Below are 16124 nucleotides of genomic sequence, written 5' to 3'. Positions count from 1 at the left end.
GCACTGCTTAGTACTCTGTTGTTGTCAACAACAATAAGCTCCTTCTACTGCACTATTGGTCATTTATGGTGTTTTGCACCTAATAGTGTAATTAACACATTAATAATATTGTTCTCTTACATCCAGACACATACAGCATATAATATTCAGTTACAGCTAGACACTGAGGGTAAAGACAAGTTTGCTCTGCCTTATCAACAGGCGTTGCTGTAGAAGACCTGTTATCATCCTTGACTCAGTGGCCACTAAGATGGTTAGAGAGCACCTTGGCTAGCAGTAATCTTATTTACAAGATTACAGTGTATATCTGGCTTTTCTTGACATTTATGTACTGCTCCACATCAAAGTGCCTAGCAATGTGCTTTGCAAAGATTGTGTGTTCAGTTCAGGAGCCAATTCTATGGCAAAACATGCCATGAGCTGGGATTAAGTCATTTTAAAGTCAACATGTGCACAACATCAAATAGTGGGTCACCAGTGGTGTAAAGTACTTAAGTAAAATACTTTCAAGTACTACTTAAGTAGTTTTGGGGGGTATCTGTACTTTACTTTACTATTTACATTTTTGACAACTTTTGCTTTTACTTCACTACATTCCTAAAGAAAATAATGTACTTTTTACTCCACACATTTTCTCTGACACCCAAATTTTGACAGGAAAATGGTCCAATTCACACACTTATCAAGAGAACATCCTTGGTCATCCCTACTGCCTCTGATCTGGACACAAATGCATTAAGGCAGCACCCCGCACATCTCTGATTCAGAGTGGTTGGGTTAAACGCGGAAGACACATTTCAGTTGAAGGCATTCAGTTGTACAACTGACTCGGTATCCCCTTCCCTTCCCTTCCCTTTGTTTGTAAATTATGTCTGAGCCCCTGTCTATCCGTCAATACAAATTACAATTTTCATTGTGCTGTATGATTTGCTTAATATAAGGAATATGGAATGGTTTATACCTTTACATTTAATACTTAAGTACATTACACTTTTACTAAAGTAGTATTTTACTGGGTGACTTTCACTTTTACTTGTGTAATTTGATGTTAAGGTATCTTTACTTTTACTCAAGTATGACAATTTAGTACTTTGTCCACCACTGTGGGTCACCAACAAAAAAGTAAACAATAGACTATAGACCAAATGTACCCCATGACATGACATTTGGCTGCAAGTAGCCTAGATGTTAGAGAGCGTATTCTTCAATTCAAGGGTTAAGTTACATTTCAATGGGTTTGTCTTCAATGCCAAATTGTCATTCAAGACAAACCTTTCTTAAGTAAAAGCTAGCAACATTGTATATCTACTAAGCTTTATGAGTAAGACTGTGTGATATTGTAGCTGTGGCTATAAACATTTACTGAAAGTATGCTATAATCCATTGCCACCCTAGCCACTCTTGGCATCCATAACGTCAGACAAACTAGAGGCAATCCAAACCCAAATAACGTTATATGTATAAATATATGTATGTATATTTCATCCCCCTACAATTTAGAGCTTGATGAGCGAAGCTGCTCATCATGTCTTTTTTTTAAAACGTTATTTATACGAACTAGAGCTAGCGTCGTACAGTAACAGTTTATTGTACGTCTGCTACGTTAGGTAAGGCTAAACCCGACAACGTTACTGTGTCGCCTAAGCTAACGTTACATGTAGCTAGCCCAGTCAAAACGTGAGATTCGCACTGAAGGCTCAATGAAAAACATACTGTTTCAACCTACTGTTTCGCAGAGAACTGCATCTTATCGACGAGAGTAGCCTAGTACTTGAAATTACATACCGTTTGCAGACGATCATTTGGCAGCCGGTGTCAGTTACTTCTCACCGTGGCAGTTCACCTCCACTCGAGCCTCGACGTAGTTGGCTTGTCTCGCGGCGCTGTGATCATCTGACCACGCAAACGGTGCTTTCACGTGATACAATGTAACACTTTCCATCTACTGGCATTTTACCCGTACAACGTTTCAATTTGATAAATTACACACAGACGCGTTTTTACAATGTAACCTTGTATTATTTTTAATTGTTATCACACCGTATTGTGCAGGCCTACAGGCTACCAAACATAACACGACTCATTATTTTCAATGCAGAGAAATGCGCTATTTCCAACAATTATACCAGTGAAGAGAAGTGGCCCATGCAATCTCCTCGATAATCGTGTATGAATTACACGCGTTCATTCGTCAAGTGATATTAATTTAAATGTTAAAAAATAAAAATAAAATTAGGAACATTTTATTTGGTGGTCCAATTCTCTGTTCCATTTGGATGTTGCCTCCAAGCTAATTGGGTGAACTGAGTGACATGTTCTAATATTTGACCTTGCTGTGATTTTACTCTGCTCGGGTTAACTTCAGGCATTCACGTTTCGTTTGTCCTTCACTTCCTCTTTTGCGTATAGACCCATATCATTCATTTGGTGTCTTTGATTTATATAAGGGCTGTGCATGAGAAACTAATGTTTGTTCAAAAGTCGGTCAGTTGTGTATCCCTCAATACACATACTCCTGTTTTACATATATCATTCCCAATCTCAGGTGTCTTAAAGTGGCCTATTACTGCATTATAATCAATCTTGAAAGCAAAAAAATGCAAGCAATAACACCACCAAAGGTTAAAGATTTGAAGACTGCAAATTATGCCTTTTTTGTGGGCCTTCCTTTGAGCTACAAGTTAATAGTGCAGCCTACATGTTTGAATTATACATTGTAATACAAAATTACATCCCTCACTCTGTATTCTAATCGTCCCTGCTCTTAAAGGCCCAATGCAGCCGTTTTTATATCAATATCAAATCATTTCTGGGTACAATTAAGTACTTAACTGTAAAATATTTCCATTAAGCAAAGAAACTCTACTGAACAAAAATATAAACTCAACATTAAACAATTTCAACAATTTTAGTGATTTACAGTTCATATTCAATTGAAATGAATGAATTAGGCCCTAATCTATGGATTTCACATGACTGGGCAGGGGAGCCAGGCCCACCCACTGGGGAGCCAGGCCTAGCCAACAAAAACAGGTTTTTCCCCACAAAAGGGCTTTATTACAGACAGAAATACTCCTCAGTTTCATCAGCTGTCCAAATTCTCTAAAACGACATTGGAGGTTTCTTATGGTAGACAAATTAACATTCAATTCTCTGTCAACAGCTCTGGTGGACATTCCTGCAGTCAGCATGTCAATTGATTGCTCTCTCAAAACTTGAAACATCTGTGGCATTTTAGAGTGGCCTGTTATTGTCCCCTGTTTAATCAGCTTCTTGATATGCCACACCTGTCAAGTGGATGGATTATTGTGGCCAAGGAGAAATGCTCACTAACAGGGATGTAAACAAATTTGTGCACAACATTTGATAGAATATGATTTTTGTGCATATGTAAAATTACTGGGATCTTTTTTTCAGCTCATGAAACATGGGACCAACACTCTACATGTTGCGTTTATATTTTTGTTCAGTATATTTCTCAAGCAAGAATTTCGCTAGGACTGCTTGGGGGTGGTCTGAGGGGGAGGGGAAAACTGAAAACTAGCTGTTATTGGCAGGGAGATTTGGAATTCTCTTTGTTACTGCTCTATTAAATTTACCGCATGTGGATGTCACAATGGAAAGCCGAAATGCCTGCTCATTCAAAGCTGCTGATTAGAAAGTCCTGTGTAGATTGTGTTTTCTAACAGAAACTATCAGGAAATTACACAGATCCAATTTTTGAGTGTTAGTTTCATTAGTGGACATTTTGACAGCACTGGGCCTTTGAAGAAAAGGATGAGTGAATTACAATGTTGGGAGAAAAACAGTTATTCCAGTGTTGTTTCAGTGATGCTGAAAGACACACATCAGTCATGCAAGACGTGGAAACCACATCAAACTCCAAAATAACTATTTCACTTATGTAACCAGCTTTCTGATCATCACTCATCTTGATCGTTTTTGCCCTTGTTAATCTGTGGTTTCTCTGCCGTTTTCTCAGATGTGGGGACATCATCTCGCTTCACCTCATCTGCTGTAGTTGTGGGCTGCTGCAGGGTCTCCTGCTTGCCGACCCTGCTTGCAACAGCAGGGGCAGCCTTTTTCTTGTCTGTGGTTTTTGGCAAAGCATCTGTTTTGTCCTCCATCTTCTTTTCTTCTTTCTTCTTCCCCTCCTTTTCCTCTGGTGGCTTCTGGAGGATTACGGAATCTAAGGACACACGCACATGCATGCACGCGCACGCACACACACACACACACACACACACACACACACACACACACACACACACACACACACACACACACACACACACACACACACACACACACACACACACACACACACACACACACACACACACACACACACAGACACACACACACAGACACACACACACAGGTGAAGAAATTCACAAAACTTCTTCCAGAGGAAGGACATTACTTATGTTTAACCACTTACTCAATCACAAGACTGCCCTTCCCATCACCAAAAAGTCCATCCAAAACAACTTCCCTAGTTTTGGTGGTGAAGAAATCAACCTAACTAGATTTTTTTCCCTAACCTCAAACATGACTTGTTGTGATAGTGCTTACACTTTTGACTCGAAAAGGATAAACATGATGATAACACTATCCACTCCTTCTGAAGGTGAATAACTGACACATTGAAGTGAGATAAGCCCCAGTCTCTTGTGACAGACTGTTATGCCAGATCTGGGTTGTGGGATTAGATCATTACTCTGTACACTGTTTTAACTTGGTAGTAAGTTTCTTTCTTTCATTGAGAAGTGTGGCCTAATTAAAGGTGTAGCCGAATATTTGTATTTGTGCACATTAAAATATTTTTGCGCACAGTATTTTCTTGCACACATTATTGTGGACAACTGTCCCCTCACCCTTTCTCTTCTGCATTTTCTTCCCAGTGACTGACTTCCTCCTCTCTGTTGGGGTGGTAGGTCTGCTTTTACACCCAATGATCACGTTCCCATCAGCATCAGTCAAATAGGAGGTCACTCCCAAGTCCCCTTTGCCTTCTGTTACAGCCAACTGGCAAATGGAAAAGGCTTTAGGGTTTACCCGCACGCTCACACACGCACACACACATACTTTGCACACAGAATTCCCCTAGCTACTTCTAAAACTAGTCCTGTGACTAAAAAGTGTCATTTCATCAAGCCATCTTAAAAACAAAATGGTCTCTACTTCAAAGACATTGTTGACATTTGAGATTACTTACCAGACTGCAAAGCTTTCCTAATGTGATTTATAGGCCAACAAATTAAATGTCCCTAAAACGTCTTCTGAGAAGAGGGCTGCAAAAAAACACGTCAACAACACATTTTGTTCCAGGATCACATGGTATTATTGCTGGTGTAATAAGCTATTGATCATGTTTACTTGTGCATGGACAATTGTTTTGTATTAATGCTTTGCGGTTTAGTGTGTCTGGAAACAGAGAGCAGCATGTTTTACCACATGGAATAGCCTCCCGCTAAAAAATAATAATACAACACTTGAGATACTGTAGCTGATTGGAACCTGGGCCTGTATTCATAAAGCATCTCAGATCAGTTTAGCCTCTTAGACTATAATGAATATGAATGATTGGGAACTGATACTCATACACTCTATGAATACAGGCCCTGATATTCTTGTTTCAGACCACTGGCTAATCCAATTCCTGGTCTCTCCACATGTTTGAGTTATGTAACAGGCTACTCTCATTATATTCTGGTGGTTTAACCCATTGTTTTGTTTTAATGTCATTGCGATCACATTACCTGGGTCTAATGTCCATCGTTTCCAGTCAGCGAATCTAAAAATGGTGTCCCAGACTGGCACACATGCTAAATATATGACTAAGACTTTTCCCATTCAGCACCAATAACAAGCTCACGTGTGTGTGAGTTGCTGATAAGATGTTCCTTTCCTTTATCATGAGGGCTTGGTGCACTGTTACGTCACATCATTGACCGTATGTAGCAGTAGATTATTTCTGCTTCCCAAATGGGACCCTGTTCCCTATTTATTGCACTACTTTTGACCAGGGCCCATAGAGCACTGGTTAAAAATAGTGAACTATATAGGGAATAGGCTGCTATTTGGGACGTAGATAATTTAATGTCCTACTAGTGGTGAATTCTTGATGAGAAAACATCTAATGAACAAAAACATGGTGGATGTCTGAATGTGATTTGTGCTTACAAACACACAGTACAGAGAAATGTGATGGGAGGAAGGATGCTCAGTGGAAGTGTGTGTGGACAGAGTGCAGTTGGTTGAGCGTATTGAGAGACGCCGCATATGTACAAAGCAGCAGGGTTGTCAAGCTCAAATCCCCAAGGGCCACAGACCCAGGTCTAAATCAGCCACTTATTAAAAGGTAACACACAAAAATCAGCAAGTGTGTGCGTCGTCAAGGAGTTGAGTTTGACTCCCTTGTGTAAGGGGAGAGGTGCTTGTGTATGTTCAGACTGAGGGATTGCGTTGCTCATTGGTGATAGATGCCTTCATGGTCTTTCGGAGACAAGATGACCATCAGACAATATCAGACAAGTGACCAGGAGAGAATGGTGAACAGGCGACTGAAGCAGGGAGGGAAGAGTGGAGGAAGAGAATGGAGAATGAAGAGTGGGGTACTGTACAGAGGGAACAATACACAGTGAGACAACAGAGGAGGAGGTGGTGAGGGAATACATGCTCCATTTTATTAGTCCTTCTCATGAGACATGGGAAAGAGGAAGTGATGTCATAATCATTACTGAGAGACAGAGGAAGTGATGTCATAATCATTACATAGTGGCAGAGGAAGTGATGTCACAATCATTACTGAGTGACAGAGGAAGTGATGTCATAGTCATTACATAGTGGCAGAGGAAGTGATGTCATAATCATTACTGAGTGACAGAGGAAGTGATGTCATAATCATTACTGAGTGACAGAGGAAGTGATGTCATAATCATTACTGAGTGACAGAGGAAGGGATGTCATAATCACTGCATAGTGATAGGGGAAGTGATGTCATAAATCAGAGAAAGGGATGCCATAATCACAACATAGCGGCAGAAGGAGTGATGTAATAACACTACTGAGTGGCATATGTAGTGACATCATATTCAGTAAACAATGATTGTGAATGAAAAAACACAGGATCTGTTAAAATTCCACATTACAGAAAAAAATCTTCCTTTCTCCGTGGCATGGCACATACAGTAATAACCTTTGAGTAAGCTAACAAGGTTTTCAGCATCACAGTCCTTTTTAGACAATACTAGATGGCTAACCTTTTAGTTATACGTCTGTTGCAGTAAATTCATTTGAATTCAACACAAACATTTGTCTTTACATGCCTTTTTAGTGTGTCAATACTTAGTAAAATATAGCAACATATTGTAATACATGGGGGAATTTTATAAATGTATAACTATACTCATCTTAGGGTCAAAATAAAGGATGATTGGACCTAAACTATTGTGTTTATGTTTTTTGTAATTCTATAAGATAAAATGCTGAAACAGTTCTCAGATTTTTCTCTAAACCTTTGGGCATTTCATGCTCAGAGTAAAACGATACACCTTTTCAAACTAGAGTTAAATACTGTATAGACCACCATAAAAACCATCTCAAACCAATGCTCAGGACTCTGTATCCCTTCCATCTTTTTTCTTTGTCTTTTTCTATGTATTTTTATACATAATATTTACGCAAAGATTGAGGTCTCCCTTATTTCTTGCCGGCCTTCTTTCTTTCTCCCTTATTTCTTGCTGTCGGGGCTGAAGACACTTACGGTGAAGTCGGCGCTCTCTGTGCCGTACTTGTTCTTCACCAGGATGCTGTACTTGCCCGAGTCTGTCGTGTTCACCGTGGTGATGGTGAAGCTGGCGTACTTGCCCGCCTCGAGCTTCATAACGTAGTGGCCATCAGACACAATCTCCCTCTCGTTCTTCAGCCAGACGACCTCAGGCAGGGGTTCACCCGAAATGTTACAGGTCAGGTTCAGGGCCTGATGGAGAGAAGATCACACATAATAAGGTGTGTCCGAAATGGCACCATATACTTGGCACCCTATTCCCTACATAGCATACTACTTTTGACCAGAGCCCTTCCTTATATAGTGTATGACTTTTGACCATAGCTCTGATTAAAAGTAGTGCACTAAATAGGGAATTACTAGGGATACCATTTCAGATGCAGCAGTAGTAGTGTCATACACAATCAAGTCTGCAATACCTGAGTCCCAGACCAGTATGGGACCATGGACATACAGTACATATACAGATCCATCCAGACATGGTTACCTTTAACTCCTGTATGGTGACGACATCAGGCAGGCCTCCTGCCACACGAGCACGATCTGTAACAAAGAGCACCAAATTAGACCACTGACCTCAGATCAGTTTAAAAATATCAGTACCCACTACAATACTGAGAGCAGCCCTCTCATCCCCATCTAATAATGTGTGTGTGTGTGTGTGTGTACTTACTTCTCTCTGCAATAGCGGCCGCTCTGAAAATGGAAGAGACAGAACAGAATGGAAGAACAAAGATAAGAGAAGCACATCCAGAGAATGTGTTTGGACTGGAGCCAGGAAGTGTGTCTACGTAAAGGCTTCATCTGACTGCCCACTTCCCTATGCCCTTACCCAAAGCCTGTCAAAGCCTGTCAGAGACTGCTATATAAACATACATGCACAGAGAGAGTGGCTTGGCAGACAGAGAGAAACACCAAAGATAGAAATCACATGAAAGGAAAGATTGATGCAGAGTACCCAGCAAACCAAAACTGGTTCTGTGAATGTTCCTAGAACATTTCCTTTAGTTGTGGGAATGGTGTTAGAACATGTGAGAATGTGCATAGATGTTGCAAGAATTCTCACACACATCTTTATGTATTCTTTAAAAGGTTTCTGAAATATCCTATTTAAGTTTTACCCAGCATTCCCTTTGGCACTTCAGCAAGTCTTTATTCATATAAAGAAAATCTAATTTATTGAATTTTCCATGTGGTCTACATGACATTTCATGACATTTCTACCTTTAGATTTTGTGGCATTGAGAAAGTCAAGATATTAGACAGGGGAGGTGATATAAATAATACTCTGAGCAAAAGAAAATGTTTTGGGATTTTCACCCACCAGACATTATTCCCAAAGGTCTTAATGATTAAATGCCCATGCATGTAAAATTGTAAATGTGAACATAAATTAATGTGCATCACTTCAGATTCTTTTTTATTTTTTATTAAACCTTTATTTAACTAGGCAAGTTAGTTAAGAAAACCATCTTATTTACAACGACGGCCTAATTGGGCCAATTGTGCGCCGCCCTATGGGACTCCCAATCACGGTGGGATGTGATACAGCCTGGATTAGATTAGGCTGACGTTTTTTAATTGCATTGTACCCAATGATTTATGAAAACTTACTTATCCTCACTGTGGTTTTACTGACTTGTTTAATGTGTTTTATGTACACACATTGTTATATTTGGTAACACTTGCTTATTTTACAGCCCCATTCGATGCATTGAACAGATGTGAATAGTGCAATGTCTACATAAGGGTGAAAATTATAAACACTCACAAAAGCTCTGACAAAGGCCTTGAGGCCGATACGTAACAGCTTAATGAAGAGCAGTGATACTAGCAAGAGCCGTGTGCGGGTTTCTTGTTTTTTCTTATGTGGTCTATATTAAAAAGGCACTTCATTTAATATAAAAGGCTTTTAAATGCAATACTAATGCACAATTTCTACTTAAAATATCAAAAGGAACTTTTTTTGGTGGAATGGCCCTATTAACATGAGCAGAACATTCCAGTTCTCTCAGAACCACTTGTATTAAATCCAGACATATTTGCTGACGTTTGTGAAGGGAACGTTATCGTAACAATCATGCTATCACATCACACAATAACTTCATGAAAGTCTCGTGGGAACGTTCCCTGAATGTTATTTGGGATGTTTAGGAATGTTTCTGTGAGGTTTTTTCAGAAAGTATTCAATTGAGTCCAGACATAATTGCCGAAGTATGTTCAGGGAATGTTTTTGGAACCCATGGCTTGTCACAGAATAGCCTTATGAGACCGTTGTAGAGATATTCTCTGCTTGTTATTATGGGTGTTCTAAATAACATATCCATCAACATTAGCAGATCGTTCCTGTAATGTTTGCTAAGAACCACTTCTATTGCTCCCTCATTGTGTTGCGGCAGTATGTTCCTAAGAACATTACTGGAATGTTGTGTTGTTACATTGTGTTATCACACACACCCGATGAGAACATTATGTGGTAGTTTTTACACATGCTATGCACAACATTTTAGTGACTGTAAGGAGAGCATTACAAGGATATTTCACGTCAAACATTTCCTTCAGGAAAAAATATTTGGTGTGGGACGTTTTCATCCCAATGTTCGCTCAAACCCTAACTAGAACTTCATGGGAATGTTAGCTCATGTCCTGGGAATGTTCCGGGTTTGCTGGGTACTTAATGGCATGCCACATCCACAACATGTAGAGGAGCTGGCTAATACAATGGGGGAAAAAGGGTGTATGAATATCTACTAATATGAGCTAACTTACTTGAGCCTCTGGAATTCTGCATATGCGTCATCAAATGCTGCAAGAAAAGAGGAGGTGAGAATATCTATCAAAGCATTGGTGAAGGAACAGGAGCCGCTTAATTCCATGTAGATGTCAAAATGAGTGCACTATATAGGAAATAGGGTGCCATTTGGAACTCAGCCGTAGCCTCACCCTGGCCAGACAGCTCTACAGTCCTCTTCAGACCGCCCTTTCCATCATGGAACTCGATGGCGTATTTGCCCTTGTCTTTCTCTGTGGGCTCTGTGATCTGTAGCCACAGCTGCTCTCCCACCACACCACTCTTAATGCGGTCTGTGAAGGCTATCGCTGAATCCCTATCAGAGAGAAAAACAGCTGACTGACACACACACATATAGGCTGCATCTCACAGGCGACACACACCTGACAGTTGAACGTATGCGCAAACACACACGCACGCAGGAACACGCGCCCACTCAGGCACGCACACATGTGCGCACAAACATTCACACACACACACACGCACGCAGGAACACACCCGCGCACACTCAGGCATGCACACACGTGCGCACAAACATTCACACACATTCACACACACACAAACACACACACACACACACGTAAGGAGACTACACACTTGTGGTGCCAGGTGACCTGGAGCGCCTCATTGTAGTAACTGACAAAGGAGTAGAGTCTGATGCCCTCGTCTGTGCTCTGGATCTTCAGTGCAGTGGAGGAGTTGGCTAGGGAACGTTACAGAGATGTTACACAGTCTTACATTACAGAGATGTTCCACAGTGCAACGTTACAGAGATGTTACACAGTCTTACATTACAGAGATGTTCCACAGTGCAACGTTACAGAGATGTTATACAGTCTTACATTACAGAGATGTTCCACAGTGCAACGTTACTAAGGCGTTATTAAGTGCAGCATTACAGAGGCGTTACAGAGTGCAACATTACACAGAGCAACTTTACAGAGGAAGACTTTACGGATGTTTTGAACACAAGTTCAACTTTAGTTAATGGGTTTACCACTGCAGTGAGACACATGTACTCACCAATATTACTGAACACTTCATTCATCAAGTCCCTGAAACCTGGAGGACAGAAATATAAATATGATGAGGCCTTGTTGACGCTTTACTGCACACACAGTGAGGTATGGCTTTGAGGGGTTAGTCACCTTGTTCTGTCAGATTCAACGTGGATGTGTCCTGCCCTCTGTCATCCTTCAGAACAATCTCATAGACACCGGCATCCTTCTTTGAGATCTATAAGAGAAGGCTAGGTTTGAGACACACATCATTTTGTAAATGGAGAAAATTCAACTCTCAAGCGAAAAGGCAAGCTTTTCTCCCCTGCTATGGGTGCTGCAGGACACACATTTATTTGACACAAAAGCAAAAAAGCATTCTCAAAACAGCAAAACCAAGAAGATGATCACTTAAGATGACAAAAAGATCACGCTGATCCCAACTTTTAGCATTCTCCAGATAAGGTCCTCGAGGGAATTGTCTAGGTCTGTCGCTACAGCTGCAGGAGGAGCATCACGCTGTAATAGGACACACGTGACATGTTTACATACTGCACCGCTAAGGCACGATTGCGTGTCACACGTGCACACACTGTGCCACTTTTGATGACACGCCCGTTGGACTACACACGGAGATGAGTGGTGTGTTTGGCTGAAGACTAGGTAGACAGATGTAGGGTGGAAAACAGGTGATTTACAAATGGACATGTTATACTGTAAAAGACATAAAAACAGATTTTTATAAAACACATTAAAAAGGGGTAGACTCTGCGAAATGATGTTGCCTCGAGCAGCACCGGAGATATTGAGATGAGCGAGATGCAAGGCCTCACTCTCACACAGTCACACTCAATATCTGCGCATGTGCACGGGTTCGCTTCACTCTGTTTACAGTGTGGTAGCCCAGGCACCGAAACAGCAGAGAAGTTGAGCCTCGCGCTTCACAGCTCTTAGTTGTTAAGGAAATTGACCCACTATGCCGTTTCCTTTCTGCATCTACGTCAGTCTACCTTTAATACAGAGAACAATGGTCGAGACATGGTGTGTTAGAGGTAAATGTTGAATCGTGTCAAAATATGCTGTAATTTAGTAAGAAATAATAAATGGTGGGGGTTGGAATTTAAGAGGTTTCATACAAATGTAAGTAAGGATCGGTTAGATGCTGTAACTGGAAAAGACAGAGAAATTGTGATTAATATAATTAAGAAAGCGATATTAAGACAGTCATTTACGATCAGAGTAAGAACAAAAAACTTTTCACATGGTCGCAACCCCTTCAAGACCGACTTATGCTCAACTTTCTCCACCATCTTGGAAGCCAGAAGATAGCATCCATGTTGTGTGAGGAACCCATATATTTAGGATATATGAACATATAGACAGAGATGTGCAATGATGACAGTCATACACAGTTGCAAACAAACAGCACATTGACTGTATAATGATGTGTAGAACATATTACAAAAATATTCAGTACATACAGTATGTTCATACATGTGCAGCATACTGAAAATATTACATTATATTTTACAACCTATATGTAGTCTACTGTATAGAAGAGCCATTCATATAGCCTAGAGTAATGTGCAAAACAATATTCTTAACCCTCTAAAGACAGGTTTTGTGCAGTATGGTCTTATACTACTGCATAAGAGGCTTGTGATACTGTATATATATTTCTATTGTATGATGTGCATGAAATAACTGCAGAATCCCTCTCACCTGAGCAATCTCCAGTTTGAGCACTCCCTCGGTGAAGGTGAGTTTCTCATCTCCCTTGACCTCGCGCCCATCCTTGTACCACAATGCAACAGTCTCTTTCTTTATGTTCCCAACCTGCAGAGGGTGACAGCGACAGATGGATAGAAATAGAGATAGACAGAGATATGATGTTCAGGTCCACTTCTTTGCTGCACACCGGTGGGTAACAAGTCATCTGGAGAGGTGTGTGAGCTGACCTAAGAAGAATTTTCCTAATACTGACATCCATTATCCAAGAGTTCCCTCTAACCCTTTGCCTCGGCATTCTCACCTTGCATTTCAGGATAACACAACATTCGGGGGTCACTTCATAACTCAGATACTCCACAAAGTGAGGGCCTACGAAAAACAAGAGAGTGGGATTATTTCAATGATCAATTATGTTCGCTATGATTTCTGACATTGTTCTATAAATCGAATATCTCACCGTATCACTACTCCACTCAAGACATATTTTCTTCATTGAAAAAGATCCCATACCTTGCTTTCTGTGCCATTCTTTGCGCATGAACGCAGACTCCTTCTGCAGCCCCTTGAACACTGGAAAAACACATCACTCCTGATTAGGTAACAAAACTTTCACGTACAATCACATTTATCTTTCATGTAATATAGTCACGATGATGTGTCTTGTACATTGACGTGGATATTATTTAAACCAGATACATTTGTCAATAATGTGTGCACAATAGTTTATGGTTTATAGTAAGCTTTCACTGCCCTCTAGTGAAATATGTTAAGATCTAACTTCTGAGCCATAGTGGGGCTGTTTTTTTCTTTACAGCAGAGGTGAGATATCATGGTCCCAGATCTGTTTGTGCTCTTTCCTACTCCACTGCTGTCCTCGTCGTGCCATGACAAAGACTGACAACGAGTTGGCATGATAGCTTAAACTGACCGGCGCTCGGGCGGGAGGAGAGAGTGACGGAAGATGATAGGAGGAAGGAGAGAAGGAGAGGCTGGGTTTATCCTACCATCTCCAATCAGCACCAGGCTGGACTGGTTGGTTGCTTTTCCGTCCTGCAGCTGGAAGGTGAAGGTTCCCTCGTCCTCTGGGAGCAGAGACTCCATGATCATCTCAATCACACCTGTGTCCTTATTGAAGTTCATCTTGTATTTCTGGGAAGCAGGTCATGGGGGGAAAAAAGCCTTTTTAGTCTGGTCTCGGAAACTTTATCTCACCAACAGAAATGACAGATGTTGTACATATGAGCATAGGGTGGCAAATCACAGGTAACTTTCCCCAAATTCCCAGGTTCTGCAGAAATGCCAGTTGGAGAATTCCTGGAATAAGCAGGAAATCCAGGAAACCTCCAACCAGGATTTCTGGAAAACCTTTGGAATTTTAACAACCCTAAATGAGAGCATTTTGTTTTCAGTCCCAAAGCGGCTCAACATTAAGAGAGAGTTCAGTTATTTTGCTTCCATTCAGTGCCTTACTGACCTCTCCCTGGGAGAGACTGTTGTCGTTGAACACATATTCTATTTTGCCATTAGCAGAGATCTTCTCAGCCTGCAGCCAGAAGCGAATTCTGCCCTTCTCCTGCAGCTCCACAGCCAGCTCTGTCTTTAATGGAATAACTAGACAGATCAAATGAGAAGGAGAGAGACAGAGAGGAGAGAAGGTGAAAAAGTGAGAGCAGGAACAGTGAGGAAAGAGTCATGCACAGAACAAACAAATGAGGCAAGATAGGTCCGCATCCCAAATGGCACCCTATTCCCAACACTACTGTCAAAAGTGGTGCACTAAGGGAATAGGGTGCCATTTGGGATTTAGCCATAGAACAGGGTGTCTGAGTTCCTCACTGGGGAATTTGTGGTCGTGGCTGAGCTCCAGCAGTTTCTTCAACTCTGTCAAAAATGGAGAAAAAAAGACTTATGAGGTAAATTAAATATTTATCAGAGATTAAGAAGTAGAAATTACACAGGAGCAATGAAGCTCTGCAACCCTCTTAACCTTCTAAGTTAGCTGCTTCAGTGATTACGTGGTCAGGCTAGTACAGCGCTACAGTACCACAGACACACAGTTGGACTCACCCTCTGCTGAGAGAGTGTAGCTGGAGCAAGCACCATCGGTGTGGGTGACAGCACAAGAGTAAATGCCGATGTCATCCTCCGCAAGCATATTGAAGGTGGCTTTGGACCTGAGGGGTAGACACAAAGGCACAATCAGCACAATCAACATATTGAAGTTCTTTAGATTCCCTAATCTTCTTTCAAACTCACACACTCACTCACTTCTCCCCGCTGGTCGCCACAGTAATACGAGTATCGTCTGTGATCTCTTCGTAGTTCTTTGACCACACAAATTTGGAGTCTGGAGTCAGTTTGGAGCAGGCAAAGTTCATGGAGATCACTCCATCATCATCAACGTCCACAACAATCTCCGTAGTGCCTGAGAGAGAACAGACCTAAAGTCAAACACAGCTGGAGACTCAAAGACACATGCAAAAGGTGCAGTGTGACTAAATGTATGAATATTTATTTTACCATTAAAGGGATAGTTCACCCAAATTATAAAATGACCTTGTAAGTGGTCTATGTACAAGGTATGACAGCAGTTTCCAGTTTCCCTGGCAGTGGCAGACACTGTTTCCAAATGCTAATGTTTTAACATTCTATGGCAGAAATCCCATTCAAGTCATGGGACAGATATTCACATTTTTCACTCAACATGTTCAAATCATCTATAAGTGACTTTGGTGAGCTTCACAATACATTTGAGATATTTTCGGATGATTTGGACGTGATGCGAGAAAAAAAAATGTGAGTATCTGTCCCA

At 41.0% G+C, this 16124-nt stretch overlaps 2 protein-coding genes and 1 long non-coding RNA gene across 8 annotated transcripts in view; 1 reads left to right on the top strand and 2 right to left on the bottom strand.

The window, feature by feature from the left end:
- Positions 1-1901, bottom strand: part of LOC135517471 (phosphatidate phosphatase LPIN2-like) — a 40621-nt gene extending 38720 nt beyond the window's left edge. The window contains exon 1 of one of the 2 annotated variants that reach the window (XM_064941791.1): positions 1786-1901. The gene's annotated coding sequence lies outside the window, so the exon portion shown is untranslated. Of the gene's footprint in view, positions 1-1726; positions 1751-1785 lie in introns of those variants that run through there. The other variant, XM_064941793.1, reaches the window with a different exon arrangement.
- A 96-nt stretch (positions 1902-1997) lies between these two features.
- The window catches only part of myom1b (myomesin 1b), a 35824-nt gene continuing 21697 nt past the window's right edge, over positions 1998-16124 (bottom strand). For 4 of the 5 annotated variants that reach the window (XM_064941784.1, XM_064941785.1, XM_064941787.1 and 1 more), the window contains 18 exons: positions 15581-15737; positions 15380-15486; positions 15149-15193; positions 14787-14923; positions 14317-14461; positions 13823-13882; positions 13614-13681; positions 13304-13417; positions 11732-11819; positions 11607-11645; positions 11181-11286; positions 10736-10899; positions 10562-10598; positions 8466-8488; positions 8280-8335; positions 7769-7984; positions 4878-5028; positions 1998-4189 (listed from right to left, as the gene is read on the bottom strand). In XM_064941784.1, the coding sequence (XP_064797856.1) occupies positions 3924-4189; positions 4878-5028; positions 7769-7984; positions 8280-8335; positions 8466-8488; positions 10562-10598; positions 10736-10899; positions 11181-11286; positions 11607-11645; positions 11732-11819; positions 13304-13417; positions 13614-13681; positions 13823-13882; positions 14317-14461; positions 14787-14923; positions 15149-15193; positions 15380-15486; positions 15581-15737 (1979 nt within the window). In that variant the 3' untranslated portion in view covers positions 1998-3923. Of the gene's footprint in view, positions 4190-4877; positions 5029-6667; positions 7985-8279; positions 8336-8465; positions 8489-10561; positions 10599-10735; positions 10900-11180; positions 11287-11606; positions 11646-11731; positions 11820-13303; positions 13418-13613; positions 13682-13822; positions 13883-14316; positions 14462-14786; positions 14924-15148; positions 15194-15379; positions 15487-15580; positions 15738-16124 lie in introns of those variants that run through there. The other variant, XM_064941788.1, reaches the window with a different exon arrangement.
- Positions 12492-13988, top strand: LOC135517472 (uncharacterized). The gene is made up of 3 exons (XR_010452032.1): positions 12492-12633; positions 13424-13525; positions 13626-13988. It is a non-coding gene; the product is annotated as an uncharacterized LOC135517472 (long non-coding RNA).

Source organism: Oncorhynchus masou, chromosome 28 (assembly GCF_036934945.1).
Source record: "Oncorhynchus masou masou isolate Uvic2021 chromosome 28, UVic_Omas_1.1, whole genome shotgun sequence".
NCBI lineage: Eukaryota > Metazoa > Chordata > Actinopteri > Salmoniformes > Salmonidae > Oncorhynchus > Oncorhynchus masou.
The sequence above is the reverse complement of the archived record's forward strand: the minus strand, read 5'-3'. Positions and strand labels throughout refer to the sequence as shown.